The 17,504-nt window shown below is 39.0% G+C and overlaps 1 protein-coding gene across 12 annotated transcripts in view; it reads left to right on the top strand.

Annotated features, from left to right (window-relative positions):
- Positions 1–1,012: 1,012 nt before the first annotated feature.
- Positions 1,013–17,504, top strand: part of LOC127449064 (RNA binding protein fox-1 homolog 2-like) — a 75,867-nt gene continuing 59,375 nt past the window's right edge. For 2 of the 12 annotated variants that reach the window (XR_007898648.1, XR_007898647.1), the window contains exon 1: positions 1,014–1,697. Coding sequence is in view for 4 of the 12 variants with exons in the window: in XM_051712206.1 (XP_051568166.1) it covers positions 1,491–1,697 (207 nt within the window). In the remaining 8 variants the exon portion in view is untranslated. Of the gene's footprint in view, positions 1,698–17,504 lie in introns of all 12 variants that reach the window. The other 10 variants (XR_007898651.1, XR_007898650.1, XM_051712206.1 and 7 more) reach the window with 7 other exon arrangements.

Here is a 17,504-nt window from a genome sequence, read left to right as displayed (position 1 = left end):
CAATACATTATGAAGTTAAAAGTAGATTTTTATAGTTTCAGAAGATTGCTTTCGTCACTACGAATTGTCTATTATCAACCTCTGGAATACCTGAATGCAACAATTAACTCTTCATCTATGTGGCATTGAGACAAAGACTTGAGTATATCTCACACCTTAAACACATCCTGAACACAACCTATAGAACTGTGCAAAAGTCTTTAAGCACAAGATGTTTCACAAAAACATTTGTCTTAAGATCATTATTTTATATATATACTTATATTCTATGGACCTACGCTGAGAAATTCTTCTAAAAATCTTCGTTTGTGTTCAACAGAAGAAAGTCATACATATCTTGGATGGCATATTTTTTGTTAATTATAAAAACAATCAGAAAGTTCTCATTCTCATCAGTTCCATCACAGCATAGTGTCATAGTGACTTCATCGTGCCCTCTGTTGTTTGGTGTCATGGCATCATACCGCCGCTAGATGTCAGGCAACACCAAAACTTGACGCTCGCTATCGGAGCCTTCACCATTTTTCAATGCAAATCCATTTGCGGCAGCACGAACATATTTTGCCACATCCATCACATAATCAATAATCTCATCTATGCGGGTTGAATATCTCAGTATATGTTCACACTTATGTAACCGGATCGACGTAGCTTTTCTGTAAATTATGGTTTTCTGGCGTTCTGGTACAAAGTAACGTCTGTTTCTCCAAGCGTTTTTTTTCTTCTTTCTAAACGGAAAATGTATTATTGGCTCGTTACATGCTTGACGTTTCCCTGACGCTTAAATTAACACATCTGTTCAGACATAGGCTATCTTGGATTCGGTTCTTGTGCGTGCGTTAAACACAAAAAGAGCTTCGTGCTGGGGGGCTGGAAAACTGCAGCAGGAATAAAACAGTGCGCGACTGTAACGAGAGCGCGGGCGCCCGCGTTTCCTCTCTGCCTTGAATCCATTGAGAGAGAGAGAGAGAGAGAGAGAGAGAGAGAGAGAGAGAGAGAGGGAGGAGGAAAGGAAAGGCAGCAGCTCCACGCCACTCCTTTGTTTTACGAAATCGCTTGAAGGACTGGAATGATGCATCGCGTTTCTCTCCCGACTGTTGTTTTTAGATGCGAACTTTAAGATTTTGCGTTTAATTTAGCGGGATCGTTAGAAGAGCGTTTGGGACCAGACACCTTTAGACGCATTCGGCATTTCCAATGCGTTCATCCTATGTGCGTTTAAATTATTCACACCCCCACCACCCTTTCAGTGTAACATTAGCATATATTCTGACCTGCTGAAGCATTTTAAAGCTCGATGATTTTTCTACTCGTGGTTCGAGTCTGTAATTCGCGTCCAGGCCTGAAACATTTGCTCTTGATCAGAGGCCTTTAATGCAGCACACATTCAACGTCAGTCTTTAACGGGTTTTAAAGCACCACTGATTCCTAAACAGAAGGTCTGATCTTCATTAAACGCTCATCATACGCCACATCTGCGGACCACTTCAATGTTAATGTCGACCGACGTCACATCTCTAATGCTGCCCGTGACCCGTGGGATCATGGAGCGCGAGACGGATCTGGACTCCGGTTCGGCTGGAGTTCGGGGGGTGAAACGCGGAGACCCGGAACCGGAGGGTGCCGCAGCGGCGGAGGACTCTGTCGGGGCTGAATGCAAACGAGCGCGAATGGACGGTACGGGAGAGATCGGACAGGTAAGCTTTAAAAAAAAAAAAAAAAGATTTGCGCCAACGATTCGGGGCAGAAGTTACATTACATTTGAAGAATCACTATTTGATCTCATCTCTCATATCCGCAGTTTTATCCATCTATCAGACACTCTTTCTGCTCATTCTGTGTCTCCGGTAAGTGATCTAAAGTGCTGCATGTGCTGTGGGCTGTAATGGCTCACGACTCCTATAAACTGCACCATTGCAGTCTTTAGACTGAGCAGATGTGTGTGTGGAGGCCCGCTCGTGCAGCCCAAAAAGGTATTGATCCTGCTAAAAGAGAGTGTGTCTGGAAATATGCCTGCAGCAGAGAGACAGAAATGGAGTGGGGGTGCTGGAATCAAACGATTTAGAAACAGATACGAGTGTTTATAAAAAGTGGGGCGATACGAAAGGAGTAGTTGCTTTGAAATGTGTGTGAACACACAGGCACAATTATACCATCCAGTCCATTAAACCCACATGTTCTTTGTGACACCCCCCCCCCCCCCCCAACATTTCAATAGCTTGAAAAATATACTCACCAATCCCCCAATAGCACACATACATCACCCAGACATCTATTTGATGTGTGTTACATCTGTAAGATGTATTTTTTAGGTTGTTTGCTCATCTGTGATACCTATATCTAACGTTTACTTTTGGATGCCAATAAGACATACAGCAGGTATTGTTCCACACACACACAAAAAAAAGGCCGAAACAGAAACATTAGTCACATTTATGAAAATAGCACATCTACTTGATGATACCACAAAGGGAAAATAAATTTAATGAAAATAAGAACTTAATTACTATTATTTTTCATATTGCAGTCTCTGGGTACCCAAACAGAAAAACAATGAAGTCAATCTCAATAGAACATAAGAGTTTAGAACACATTTCAGTGTCTGAAACATCTGAAGCAGAATCTTTCACACTCTCAGTTGTCCTTTGACCCGCTGAACTGTTCCACTGATCGATACTGATATTAAAATTACATCAGTTTGCTGTGGCCTCTTACACATTTACAAGTGCACACGCATGCACAAGTGCTGTATCACTAACAGTAAAGAGGCTTTTTGTTGTGCTAAAGCGATCTGTACTTGTTTCAGAGTGGCATTAGTCTCTGATCTCTCATTTATCCTGGGGGGGGGGGATAAAACGCGCGCACACACACGCTCTGACCGGAGATTTGCAGATAAGTCTTTGCATTTTTACAGCATATATAGAGTGGCATTACAAATGCTTGTTTAATGAATCTCCTCAGTTTCATGTGGCTTTTTTCCAGGGGACCCATATTTTAACAAGCAAAATCCTGAATAACCCCCTCTCCTGCAAACACTACAGCAAAATATTCATTTGTTATTTGTTGAATTAAATTAACACAGGCTCAATGAAAACAACTAGCAATATGCACAGGTTCACAAGAATAGATTTTCCGTGTAACAGGAGCAAAATATAATCTGTTAATGTGAATATCGATGCATCGGAGGAGAAATCACAAATGTTCAAATTTATTCATTTTACTTAACATATAAAATTTGGAAATATAAAACTAATAATTAAACTAATAATCTGTCTATTCCAGAGAACACAAACATAGTTGTCTTTGCTTCGAATTGCATATAGACTGCATATAATAATATGGATTACCCATTTGCTACACATCCACAAATGTGACACGCTCCATCATTTGAACCAGAAGAAGTGTTTTGGAGAAACTCGATTTTAATCTCCGCCTTCAAATTATGTCAATTTTATCATGAAATCCAAACAATAAATATTGTTTTGGTGCACTTTAATGTTTTGTGTGACAGATTGTGGCAGCTAAACATTCAAACGGAGCAGCACAACGCTCTCTCTCCAACATAGCATGAAAAAAAACATGAATGAATGAATATCAGAGGTTATGTTGAAAGAGTACAGTACAACTTAATGAAATGTGTCATATCTTTTGTAATCGGCCAATCTGTTAATGCAAGGCTCCAGACTGTGACTAAAATGGTCACAAATGCGAAAAATAATTGATTGCGACAATAATTAAAAATCTTGTTGCCATTGGCGACAGTCGGGTTGTGTGCATTCATATGCGGTTTCGTCAGATTCCGTTCTGTTGTGATGAGCTTGCTGCACCGCACAAAACAACAAACCCAGTGCGAGAGAGTCATGAACATATGACCCTTTTGAACCGGGTCTTTTTCATGAATCACACAAAAACAACTGAGGGTTTGAACTCAGGAGCTCAGGTTAGCAGTTTGAGTCAGATTCGCTTTCTCAGCGAATCAGCCATCAGTGAGCTCACAACTGGGAGCGCATACATTACAAAATAAGAGTCCCATGCGTATTTCAGGCTTCTTTATAATTAAAAGTCCCATCCCATATTGTGTACCACTTTTTATTCTTCTGGTAATTATTGATTGGGATTGGAGTAGCACAATAAACTGCATCTGGGATTTCAATTTGCACTCTGTGTCTGGGGCCATCTGGTAGCAGTAAAGAAAGACTAAGGCAATATTTTATATATGTATATGGGATTTTTGAGACTGATACTCATTTTAGAGGGGGAAAATTCAATGATTACCGATATGGTGGCCGATATAGTTCATTTTTGAGCTGGAATGAAAACAGACCATCTCTATGTGGATTGTGCACCGATTTTGCACTGATATGACTATAAAAAGGTACTCCGAAGTCTGCTTTCTTAAACAAATATTTTTATCAAAGAATATTTTACAATATTATTATAATACATTGTCAGCATTGGAAAAAGTACAATATTTCCTTCTGAAATGTAGTGGAGTGGAAGTATAAAGTAATAGAAAATGCCATGGTAATACTCAAGTAAAGTACAAGTACCTCTAAATTGTACTAAAGTACAGTTTTCTTGCTTCTCAAAACATCATCAGCAATATTTCGCTGTTAATGTATAACAAAACAGTCACAAACAATAACTCATGGTTCGCTGCTGCCGAGTCAAGAGATAAACAGTGGCAGCGGTGTTACACCGTATTCTGGTGGAAAACTAGACTTTTAAATATTACATTTTGTAAATGCAACGACTGGAATTGTTCGGTTGAAGGGGGTACCAAACTGCGAAGCCTGAACAAAACAGTTTGGTGAATACATGTTTACACATTAGCTTCCACTCAGCTGACAAGGTATGAAAGTAGCAACATGGTTAGTTAGTTAGCTATAAGCTCGTTGTCACGGAGAGTAAAAGATGGACGTTGTTTATTTACTTTCCAGCATTGCGTCTCACCAACTAGGTAACAACGTAGTGTGAAATCAACACTCAACAGACACAATCCACCATTGCACCGTTGTCTGCTGAGCGCAAAAAGATGCTCAGATGTTTCCCTTTCAATCTGCTACGTTACTGACTAAATATAGCTGGCTAACAGCAAACAGATGTGATAAACATGAGTGACATAGTTGTCAGGGACAGGGTTAACGTTATATTAGTTATATTGAAAAGGAAAAATGATGGAGCCATTGTTTAACTTTCCAGTATGTATTTCACAAACTAGTTAGCAACTTACGAGAAGACACCGCTTAACTCCGCCCTGTCTGCTGAACCACCATCAGCACAGCTCTGTAAACAATGGAATCGGAGCACGCTCTGCTGGATAAACTACACTATGACACCAATTCTAAATCACCCAAGCATTGTTTTCTGCATTATATGTTCTGAAAAAAAGTTTTAATATCTGCGCATATCGGAAAACATTTACGCCGATATATCTGTGAAAGGCTAATATCGGCCGACCGATAAATCAATCGGGCACTAATATATATTATGTATATAAAATGAAGCTTTTGATACTTAGGATGATTGAGGGACTCATACACAACTATTACACAAGGTGCAAACATTCATTGATCCTCAAGACGACGACACACTACTATATACATACTATACTTTGTGTAAATATCTGTAATGTAGATTCTGAAGAGCAGCACTAAATAAAATATTTTATCTCATAAATTATGAAAGAGGTGGGAACATTTATGAGAAAAAAAGGGAACGCAAACTTCTCAACTATATATACTGTTTATTAAACCTCCGGTTAATGGGATATCAGTCTTCTTTTTCTTCGGCTTTCTATCTTGTTTCTGATCAGCAATCTAAATCAAGCAATTCTGTGATTTGGTGAATAAAACAGCCATTTGGCTCCTTAATGTTTCATTTTAGGAGCCAATTGCTCCTAAGTCATTTTTAGTCTGGAGCCCTGTAATGTTGAAAAGACATGGAGAATATCTCTCGCTTTTTGGTTAGCGCTCAATTGCGTGCCCAGTCTATTCATATATGTTTTATTTGCTAGTATTTCACTTCAAATCACATGCTCAATTCGCATTTGTCCATTGCCTCAACCAAATTCAATACAATTAAATAATAAATAAATAAAACCAAATAATCCTTGCTTTCTTTTTACCACTTACGAGTACGTTTATATATTTTACCACTCCCTGAAGCTTTGCCTTAGTCATTGTTTTCGTTTGGCTAGCTAGCCTGTTGTTCTGATCATTGCTCACTACTGTACAAAGAACAAGCAATTTTGCTGCATGTTTGAAAAGAAACTACGTTCTTAATCTTACAATATGCACGCCTTTAACAGCTTATGTTAGACATACAGTATAACTTGTCTTTTCATATCTCATAAACAATTCAATATTATTAAAATACTAAAAAATTGCCCTATTTGAGCTTTAATACAAAAACAAATGTAACTTTCACACATTAAATTTTTTTCTTCTTGTAACCCTCAAAATAGAGAGAGCTTGGCAACCCCCCATGAAGCTCTGGCAACCCCCAGGTTGGGAACCACTGCTGTAGGGTCATAAATTGCATTCACTGCATATGGCATGCTCAGAGCTTAATTGCTGCCATTCCGAGGCCATTTTTATTAATAGCTGTAATGTGCCCTACTTACCCACATTTCTAGTAATTAACCTTAAGGGACTGTGCACGTGTTACCATGGCAATTTTGAACTTTGACCCCATGAGCGGAGCAGTAAAATTGGGGTGTGGTGGTAATAGTTATTGTGATAGACAATAGAAAACACATACTCGCACACATCTGATACTCATGTCTGAGTTGTTCATATTTTATGTGCCGTTTAATATTCATTCAGTGTATTATTTATTTTTTTAATTTGGCTTTATCAGTTTGACTGTTGGTTGATCTGACTGTGTGGACGTAGATATTATTGATGTAAAATCACACAAGAAGTAATTTGATGTGCGTTTTTTTTCAGTTATGTCTTCATACTGGCTCTGGTCTTTATTATCAAATGACATGGTTGTTTGTCTGTTTCTCTGCAGACTGCAGGGCTAGAAACTCGCTCAAGTGTGCAAACAAAAATTCTTGGCTAGCACACTGCAAGTGTGTAGTCCCGTTATACATACTCTGTGCGTATTCTTGCATTACTGTGGCTGTAATAACCCTAAGTACTCAAGGATGGCGACAGAGTTTTCTTCAAATGTCTATGCCTCTTCTAACTGTTGCTCGACTATGACAGTAGTTGACCTGAAAGAGAAAACTGAACTTAGAAGACATTTGCCAGTGTTTTCGCCAATGATGCCCCTTGTGGCAACGCTGAGAATGCAAGATGTATTTGTGTAGTGTTGTGAATTGTGGTCTGACACGTTTCGTAATGCAATGATACATGAAATCGAGCTTGTGTAGCTAGTATAAATGTTTATTTTCACGTTCTTGTACAGAGTATGTTTCAGGCGTTTTGCTCCATTTGACAGCGTATGCTTTTTACTGACCATCATCTAAAAGCGCTTATTTGCACATAGTTTCATATAATGCTGTTATTTTGCCCCATCAGAGGGGGAAGTTGAAAACCGTTAAAAGAATGTTTTGTATGTGAGTGAAGCTGGTTAGAGGTAATAATTCAAGCTTTCATGGAAAACTGAGGGGTTGGAGGTAAAAACCTGCAATGTGTTTTTCATTTTCTTGTTCTTTGTTTCTCAATACCGCTTTGAGGGAGTCTGTCTCTCTTTCTCTCTCTCTCTCTCACACACACTCACAGAGGGATTACTTACAGACATGAGGCCTCTGTCAGGACACCAGACCTCCATCTTAAATGTCTTCAGCAGTAATATATAAAACACACACAGGAAACGTAAAACTACAGGTAGACTCGCGGCACACTAACAGATATGTATGAAGTCACAGCGAGGTTTGACGTTGGAAAAATACGTCATCTCTCTCTCATCTCATCTTCTCCTGTGTCCTTCACTGAACTCCTCCCTCTCTTCAGATGGACCATCTGCTCATTTCTTCTATCACTCCATTCTTTCTGCTTTTCTCCTTTAACAGGAAGTAACAGATCATTGAGTTTGAGGGGAATTGTCGTTTTTACCCTTACAAGATCTAAATTGCTTCCACTGAAACTGTGTGTGTTGGCAGGCAGCAGAGCTTCAGTCCTTAAGGAAATGAGGCACATGACTGTGGTTGTGTATGACTCATTGTCTCTCTCTTTGCTCTGGTCTTCAGTGTTTCACACACATGGACTACAGATGTTTCTTGATTTGCTGGACGGCTGTTAATGCAGACCTGAAAAAAAAAAAACACATTCAGACTGAGAGTTTGAAACCAGATATCTTACAAAAACGGCTCCCCTCAAAATAAAAAATAAAATGACTGTAATCTGAAGAAAACAGACCATTTCTATGTGGATTGTGCACCGATATGACTATAAAAAGGTACTCCGAAGGCTGCTTTCTTAAATATTTTTATCAAAGAATATTTTACATTATTATTATTATACATTGTCAGCATTGGAAAAAGTACAATATTTCCCTCTGAAATGTAGTGGAGTGGAAGTATAAAGTAATAGAAAAGTACAGTTTTCTTGCTTCTCAAAATATCATCAGCAATATTTCGCTGTTAATATATAACAAAACAGTCACAAACAATAACTCATGGTTCGCTGCTGCCGAGTCAAGAGATAAACAGTGGCAGCGGTGTTGACACCATATTCCGGTGGAAAACCAGACTTTTAAATATTACATTTTGTAAATGCAATGACTGGGATTGTTCGGTTGAAGGGGGTACCAAACTGTGAAGCCTGAACAAAACAGTTTGGTGAATACATGTTTACACATTAGCTTCCACTCAGCTGACAAGGTATGAAAGTAGCTACATGGTTAGCTAGTTAGCTATAAGCTCGTTGTCACGGAGAGTAAAAGATGGACGTTGTTTATTTACTTTCCAGCATTGCGTCTCACCAACTAGGTAACAACGTAGTGTGAAATCAACACTCAGCAGACACAATCCACCATCGCACCATTGTCTGCTGAGCGCAAAAATATGCTCAGATGTTTCCCTTTCAATCTGCTACGTTACTGACTAAATATAGCTGGCTAACAGCAAACAGATGTGATAAACATGAGTGACATAGTTGTCAGGGACAGGGTTAACGTTATATTAGTTATATTGAAAAGGAAAAATGATGGAGCCATTGTTTAACTTTCCAGTATGTATTTCACAAACTAGTTAGCAACTTACGAGAAGACACCGCTTAACTCCGCCCTGTCTGCCGAACCACCATCAGCACAGCTCTGTAAACAATGGAGTAGGAGCATGCTTTGCTGGATGAACTATGCTATGACACCAATTCGAAATCACCCAAGCATTGTTTTCTGCATTATATGTTCTGAAAAAAAGTTTTTTTCAGGTCTGCATTAACGGCCGTCCAGCAAATCAAGAAATATCTGGATTCCATGTGTGTGAAACATTGAAGACAAATTAGATATATTTCCATATTAGATCAATGGCTAATGCAGGATTGCACTTCGTGAAATACACACAACTTTTCAGCGCTTTTTTTTTTTCTCTCGTAGATTTAGCTTTGTCTACCTGTTAATTATTTTCATCAATGTCCTGACTGTTTTAATATGTGAAGTAACTTTTACATGGTGAATTCCGTTTAGAACAGGCTGGGTTGCTCTATTGGCCCTGCAATATTCATTCAGTTGTTTTCAATAAATATGCCTGTTAAATATTCATTAACGTTGATTCAGTGAATTCATGTCATGTTCTATATTTAATGTACAATGATCATAATGCAAGGCAAGCACATCACAAATAAACGCCCCTTTTCAGTGGAATTTAACTTCGGATTTGGAGTAAAGTATTTTAAATGGGTTGCATAAACAATTTTTTTTTTACTTTTTTTCTGAAGGTTGGTTTCTTTTTAGACTAGTCGACTTCAAAATGTCTGTTTAAACGTCAGTGCAATTAGTCATTCAGCACATCCTTAATTGTAATTGCGATTATTCACTTCATTTAATAGAATTTACATTTTTTGTGGAGCAAATGCATGCTACATTCTTTATGTACTGAAATCTAAACATCCAAAACAAGATGAAAACCGTGTTCCGAAATTTCTTCTTTATATTAATTGCATAAAAAACAAATTTTTAATAAATTAAACAAAGTGAGCATTATTGATATGCCTTTAGACTACACTCTACACACCTTTGATTTGCAGTTGCATTAATTTACACAACAGACCAAAACATTTTGACGCAATGGGAGTAAATTTTTTCCGATTAAATTTTTTTTATTGATTCCAACACATGAAACAGACAAGCAAAACATAAATGCACAGAATAAACTTTTAACCCCCATCATTCCCCCTCCCAAACCACAAACCCACCCTAACCCACAACAAACATCCCTGTGGTCAAAGCCAAATCTCACACACACACACACACAAAAAGCATATATATATATATATATAAAATAATTATAATAATCACACATTCCAACTATAAATCCCTCTCCACTGCCCCTCCCTGAGAGCCCTCCAAAAAGGTCAGATAGCTGCCCACATCAAATCAAACACCCTCAGGTTGCCCTGCCTTCTATCTGACATCTCCTCAAATGCTGCAAACCTGCCAATCTCCGTGCACCACTCCCGAAATGAGGGCGCACCAGCCAACTTCCATCCCCTCAGAATGATCTGTCTGCCGATCATGACACTGGTCAGGACCCAACTTTCCATGTGTTTATTCCCTATATTGATGACCGCCCCATCGCCCAAAATACAGAGTCTGGGGCAAAATGAAATTTGAGTGCTCAATACACAAAACTCCGAACATTCAACCAAAATTCTTGGATCTTAACACACCACCAAAAAGCATGGGTTGTGTCTCCATCTTCAGATTGGCATCGGCAGCAGGTGGGTGTATCTTTAAGACCAAGCCTATACAATCTAGAGGGAGTCCAATAGAATCTATGTAAAATCTGAATTGCATAAGGCGCACCCTTGCATCGCTAGATGCAGACTTGACATTATTTAGAATACTAGCCCACACTCCCTCCTCCAATACCAAGTTTAAATCTTTCTTCCATAAACTCTTGAGAGAAGTTGAAGCTCCATCCCACAGACTCTGAATTAGCAGGGTGTAATACACTGATGCCTCGTGACCTTTTCCAAAAGCAGCAATCACCACTCACAGAGTATCTGCCGCTTCCAAAAATAGTACAGAGCAGGCAGCGCAGCTATAAATACCTACAAAACTGAGATCTGGGAATCCCAAAATGTTGAAACAAATTTTCAAATTTGGAGTCTCTCTCAGGTGGAAGCGACCAATGAGCCAAACGTCTGAGACCGAATGCATAATAATAAAACAAAATCTTACCTTTGTCAATCCGCCTATGCAACTTACTGAAGTATAATCAGGGATGTTTACCATTTCAAATGAATGACTTCTATAGGGAGAGACTGTAGCAGGTAGTTGAATTTTGGAATATAATTCATTTTAATAACATTAACCTTCCCAATCATAGATAAATGTTTTGAAGTCCACCTGCACACATCGCTCAAACCCTTTATTAAAGGGTCAAAACCCTAACCCTACCACCTAACACCTAACCCTAAACCTTAACCCTAACTAAATCACACTAATTTGCTGGGAATAAAATACCCAAATACTTAATGATCTGTTTGGGCCACTGGAAGGCGCTCAGCTAAAAAGCCATTACCGGGCAGTACGCTGTCAGAGCCAAAGCTTTGGATTTAGACCAATTAACTCTGTATCCTGAGAACTTCAAAAAGGAATGAATAATTCTGTGGAGGCAAGGCAGAGATCTAGAAGGGTTGGAGACGAATAATGAAATATAATGAAAAACTTAGGCACCACACCTCCTGCCACCACCCCTGGAAACTCACGCTGCTAATGGTTCCAGGGCAAGAATAATAATACTCTATCCAGAGTAAAATAATCTGAAATTAATCAATTCGTTTGTACCGCCGCTACCGGGTGTCTATAAAGTAACTTAATCCAACCAATAAAAGTATTCCTGAACCCATACATTTCCAAAATCTTAAAAAGATAATCCCATTCTACCATATCAAACACCTTTTTGGCGTCAAGTGAGATGGCAGCGACCAGAGACTGATCATTCGCCACTGACCAAATGATATTGATGAAACGCCTAATGTTATCAGAAGAGCTATGGCCCTGAATAAACCCCACCTGATCTATATGTATAAGAGATGTCATAATCGGTTGGCCAGAATTTTTGACAATATTTTAACATCTAGCTGGAGCAGGGAAATTGGACGGTAACTCTTACACAACGCTTGGATCTTTGTCCTTTTTAAGAATCAGACTGATCCGGGCTTGCGTCATGGTTGGTGGAAGCTTTCCATTCTTTAATGATTCCATATAAACTTCTAGCAAAAGTGGAGTCAATTCTGTAGCATAAGATCTAAAAAACTCAGCGGCAAAGCCATCCGGAGCCTTGCCTGTAGGCAAGGTCTTAATTACCTTGCCAAGCTCCTCCAAGGTTATCTCTGAATCAAGAGAATTTTTTTGCTCAGCTGTCAGTTTAGGAAGTTCTAATGGTTCCACAAAGTTTCTAATATCCTCATCAGTAGACGAAGACGTGGAACTATAGAGATCAAGATAGAATTCTTTAAAAGCATTATTAATATTAGTGGCTGAGGTAAATATTTCACCACCAGCAGATTTCACTGAGGGAATGGTAGAAAAAGACTCCCTCTGTTTTATAAATCTAGCCAGAAGTTTTTCTGCCTTGCCCCCAGACTCAAAGTGTGAATTTCTTGCCCGGAATAGCCAAAACTCCACCTTCCGTGACAAAATAGTATTATATCTTATTTTCAATCAGGTCAGTTCTCTTGGGGGCTTACACACTTTTGCTTCTCTATGATCAAGGACTGAGTCCATCAAAAGATTAAAGTCTCCTCCCAATATTATATCATGAGGGGTGCCAGCAGCTTGCAACATCCCTTCAAGATCTATAAAAAAAGCCCTGATCTTCAACATTAGGTGCGTAAATATTAGCCAAAGTAAGACTTTGCCCCTGAATTTCGGCTAAAACAATAATGACTCTTCCTAATTTGTCTTTAATCTCTTTGAGACATTTGAATTGTAGATGCTTACCTAGTGTAATGACTCTCCTGCTCTTGCTTGAGCCAGCACTAAAGAAAACATGTCCACCCCATATCTTCCCAAATCTTTCAGCTTCCTGCGGGGAAAAATGTGTTTCTTGAAGAAATACTATATCATATTTCTTACACTTAAGAGAAATAACCTTCCTTCTTTTTATGGGGAGCCCCAACCCATTCACATTCCACATAGAGAGAGACAATCCACTCATATTAACATTGACATATTAGAAAAAAGATTGTTTGTCAAAAACAAAATTATAAAGACCACATTCCAACATTAGTGCAACAATCAAACCCCAAACTTCACCTCGAACCAAACAAACAGAAAAAAGAACAACATGTGCATTAACCCCGCGCACGACAGCGCCAGCTAGCGTCCATCCCTCTAAACTCAAACAGTCCATGTAAGCCTACAGAGCCCCACAACAACTTTGCTGTCGGATTGCTCAAGTCCAGTGTTTCTATACAAGATTTACACAACAAAAGATAATCTATAAAACAAACTCCAGCCAATAGGCGGAATAAACAAAAAGAACGTGTAGATTCATCCACATAACTGTCCCGAAGGTGTGTTCCTCCAGAAAACAAACTCCAGCCGCTAGGCGGAACCAGCACAAAAAGGAGAAGAACAAAAAAGGCGCTCATTTTCCTCTGACAGTCAAACGAATGTTCAGTGAGCTGGCCCATTCGGCTGCTACACGAGTGCAACAAATGACCTAATCACTCCAAAGTCTTGCAAGAAATACTCCACAAAACAAACTCCAGCCACTAGGCGGAACCAGCACAAAAAGAAACAAAAAAGGTGCTCAGTTCCCTCGAACAGTCAAGTGAATGCTCAGTGAGTCGGTCCACTCGCCTGCAACGTGAGTACCACAAAATCACTCCACTGACTTGATGAAGGACATCGCTTGCTGGGGACATGTGAATGTTTTACGGCCATCCTTAGCATCTATTCTCAATTTGGCCAGGAACATCAGTGCAAAAGCGACCTTCCGCTAATGTAAGAGTTTCTTGCATTCCTTGAATCGATCACGTTTCTCTCTTGTCAGGTCGCAAAGTCTGGGAACAAGAAAATGCTGTGGTTCTCCCAAGAAAGCGTTCCTTTACTCCTCGGGCAACACAAGATCTTTATCGGATGATCTCAGAAATTTGGCCAGAATTAATCGGGGCCTGTCTCCCTCAGCAGATCGCTGAGCCAGAACCCTGTGAGCTCACTCTATTTCCATCTTATGGCCTGTTAAGGTGAGCAGACTCTGAAAGAGCCCGTCCAGGAATTTCACCATATCCTGATCCTCTTCGGTCTCAGGAATTTCAACAATACGGACGTTATTCCGCCGGCTACGGTTCTCCATATTCTCCAACTTCTCCCAGACGTGCTCCAAATCCACCTTGGTCGTTAGCGGATTAGCAGATAATTCCCTCTCCGATGACTCCAGATAATCGATCAGTTTCTCCACATCCCCCACTCTTATAACCACCTCAGTGAATTTCGTCCCCATGGCAGTGATCGATTGACGTATTACAGCAAGATCCTCCAAGTCAGCAACGACCTTCATCAGCATTGCCGACATGTTCAACATTTCTCACCAAATTTCCTTAATTTCTCCGACCAAATCGGCTCCCTGGCTCGGGGCCTCAGTGGTGTCAGCTTGAGCACGTAAGTGTCTTTTAATGTTTCCAGAGCCCGAGGATTTTGAATTCTTTGACATTGTCCTCCTAGAATAGTTATGGAACAGAGTGTATCGAATCTCACCGTTTTATGAAATAAATAGTGTTAAAACTAGCAAAGTGCGCAGAGCTCGCCGTTCACACGTCCTAACCTCACATGGTGTCACGTGACTCCTAATGGGAGTAGATCTTAATGGAGTGCTGTAATTGACACTTCATGTTAATTGAGTTAATTGAGTTAATTGCGGCTGCTGTAATTGTAATCTTGATTTTTTTTTTTTCCGATTAATTATGCGGCCCTACCTGGACGTATTCTTTGTGAAATTCCGTGCTAGAAATTTTTCTAGAATCAGTTTCAAGAAAAGCCTTGGTAAGACTTGTCTCTCAGTCTGTCTGTCTGTCTGTCTCTCTGGCATTGCATACTACCATACAACTCTTGCTATTCCTGTCATAGACTGATATGGTAAAACAGAAGTAGTAAGAGTAATAAGAAGTATGCCATTCTGAACTCAGCCTCTGTGTCTGGTGCGCGCTTTAGCTGTGGTGTGCGCAGTGCTAAGTGTTCCCTCAAAGGACTGTAGGAGAGACATTATTTCCAGCTGGGAGCTGAGCTCAACTCAAAGATGGTGTTTATCAAGAAATGATGAAAAGAGACACAGCAGCAGAGCACTCACATCCCATGATTCTCTACATTTTTCAGTGTTTGTATTTACTCTCTTCTTTCAGATCATTGACATGGGTGAATCTGTTTTAACCTGATGTGATGGGAGAGTTTTCATATCAGTGTGTATGACGTGTTGTGTAAGTGATCTGATTCGCTCGTCTCATCTACTATAAATATTAACTACTGCAGATCTTTTGAACTCTTAATAAGTAACTGTTAAACTGTAATTCTTGCAGTAACACACGAGTCCTTTCCATTTTCTCTCTCTTTCTCTCTCTCTCTCTCTCCTAGTTCTGCCTCATGTCATCATTATCCTCTTGTTTTAATGTCTAAACCATAGATTGGCTTGAACCCTGGCAGAGCGGTGCAGCTCGTGTGGCAGCAGTAATCTGATTATACACCACTATAGACCAATTAAACCTGGAGCCCAATTAAAGGGAGCATGATGCTGCAACACAAACAGTGTGAGAGAGACAGACAGACACTCTGTGAGCTGCCTCCATAGACAACATTTTAAAAGGAAAATTAATTCACTTTCATTGCATCTTTATTTCCATACAATGAATTTTGCATTCCACTGAAGAAAGTCATATGAGTTTAGAATAACATGAGAGGATATTCGATATATATTTCGATGGCTCAAGTGTTGTTTTTTTAATCAGAGGAAGCATCATTTCATCCAAACAGCCATTGTAACCAAGTAGATTCATTATTTTAATTTATTGTCTTTAAAATACTAATTAGTTTTTCATTAAATAAACAGAAGGGAGAATGAAATTCAATCGATTTAATTAATATGCACTTTATATTTATATTTAATATACAGTGATAGTAGCTTAATAAAATGCATTATTTACCTTCAAATGTTTTTACTAATACATTTTTGTGAATGAACAAGGTGTGCAAAGCTACTTCACTGACTTATTTTTGAAACCCCAGTTAAACATTGCATAATACAAAATTATTACTGTCAGACAGGTTAGGTTTATTATTATAATATAGTGCTGAATTATCATTATTCTGATTATTAGATTTATTAGAAAGTGCTGTCATATTTACTTTAACTTCACAAGGAGCTTTTATTTCAACACAGGAAAGGCAATGTTTATTTGACAGTTTACAATGTTCCGTATTTCCTGAAACGCTGTAATCTCCTTTTCTGTTATACGGTGCCGTGTTTGTAGATTTTTATAATATCTTTTAACTGATACTAATGTTTGGAATTGCGTGAATGCTTGAACCTGCATTACTTTGATTTCACAATGCATGTGAACTGATCTGAGATCGCCAACATGCGTGTGCACACAAATCAGCGGGTCACCGGTTTGTTCTGAATCACACACAGACCATGTTTATTCGTCTTTAAATCACAGCCTTTTGTGGATTAATAATCACATATGACCAACTCACCATTTTGATGTTATTTTGATTAATTGTGCAGCCTTAAATGATCGTGAAATTAGTCTACTGATGTACTCTTTATGAAACTTAATGGCCAAATGAAAGCACATTAAAATCATCACGATATTCACGATATTGGTAAATTTTACATCGTCAGTAAAATTCTCGATTATAAAAATATACAAATCTCGATTATATTGTTAATATTCTATATATCGCCCAGCTCTAGTATCAAGTGATATTTTTGTTGTTGATGTCAACAGTAAAAGATATAGATGTTAGGGCTGTCAAGCAGTTTAAGAGGTTTGACTTTCTCCATAGTGCTTTAAACTAGAAAATTCTCACAAGAATTCAAAAGGGTCGCATCAGTGTTGTGGTCTGCGGCACAATATTGAGGGAAGCCTGGTTGATGCGTGGGCTCCAGAGAGACAATTGATTTGAACAGAACAGATCAGTGGCTTGAGTGGTTCTGTGATGCTTGCGCAAGCTTTAATCACATCACGTTTTAACATGAAAAGCTTATTTAGCGCATATAAAATGCAGAACGCTAGATGAATAGCATTAACAATTTGCCTCAGCAGCCTGACATTTTTGCTTGGGCTGCAAAAAAAAATTCAATGAAGAAAGAACCCTGGCATTGT

Source organism: Myxocyprinus asiaticus, chromosome 12 (assembly GCF_019703515.2).
Source record: "Myxocyprinus asiaticus isolate MX2 ecotype Aquarium Trade chromosome 12, UBuf_Myxa_2, whole genome shotgun sequence".
Lineage (NCBI taxonomy): Eukaryota > Metazoa > Chordata > Actinopteri > Cypriniformes > Catostomidae > Myxocyprinus > Myxocyprinus asiaticus.
The sequence above is the reverse complement of the archived record's forward strand: the minus strand, read 5'-3'. Positions and strand labels throughout refer to the sequence as shown.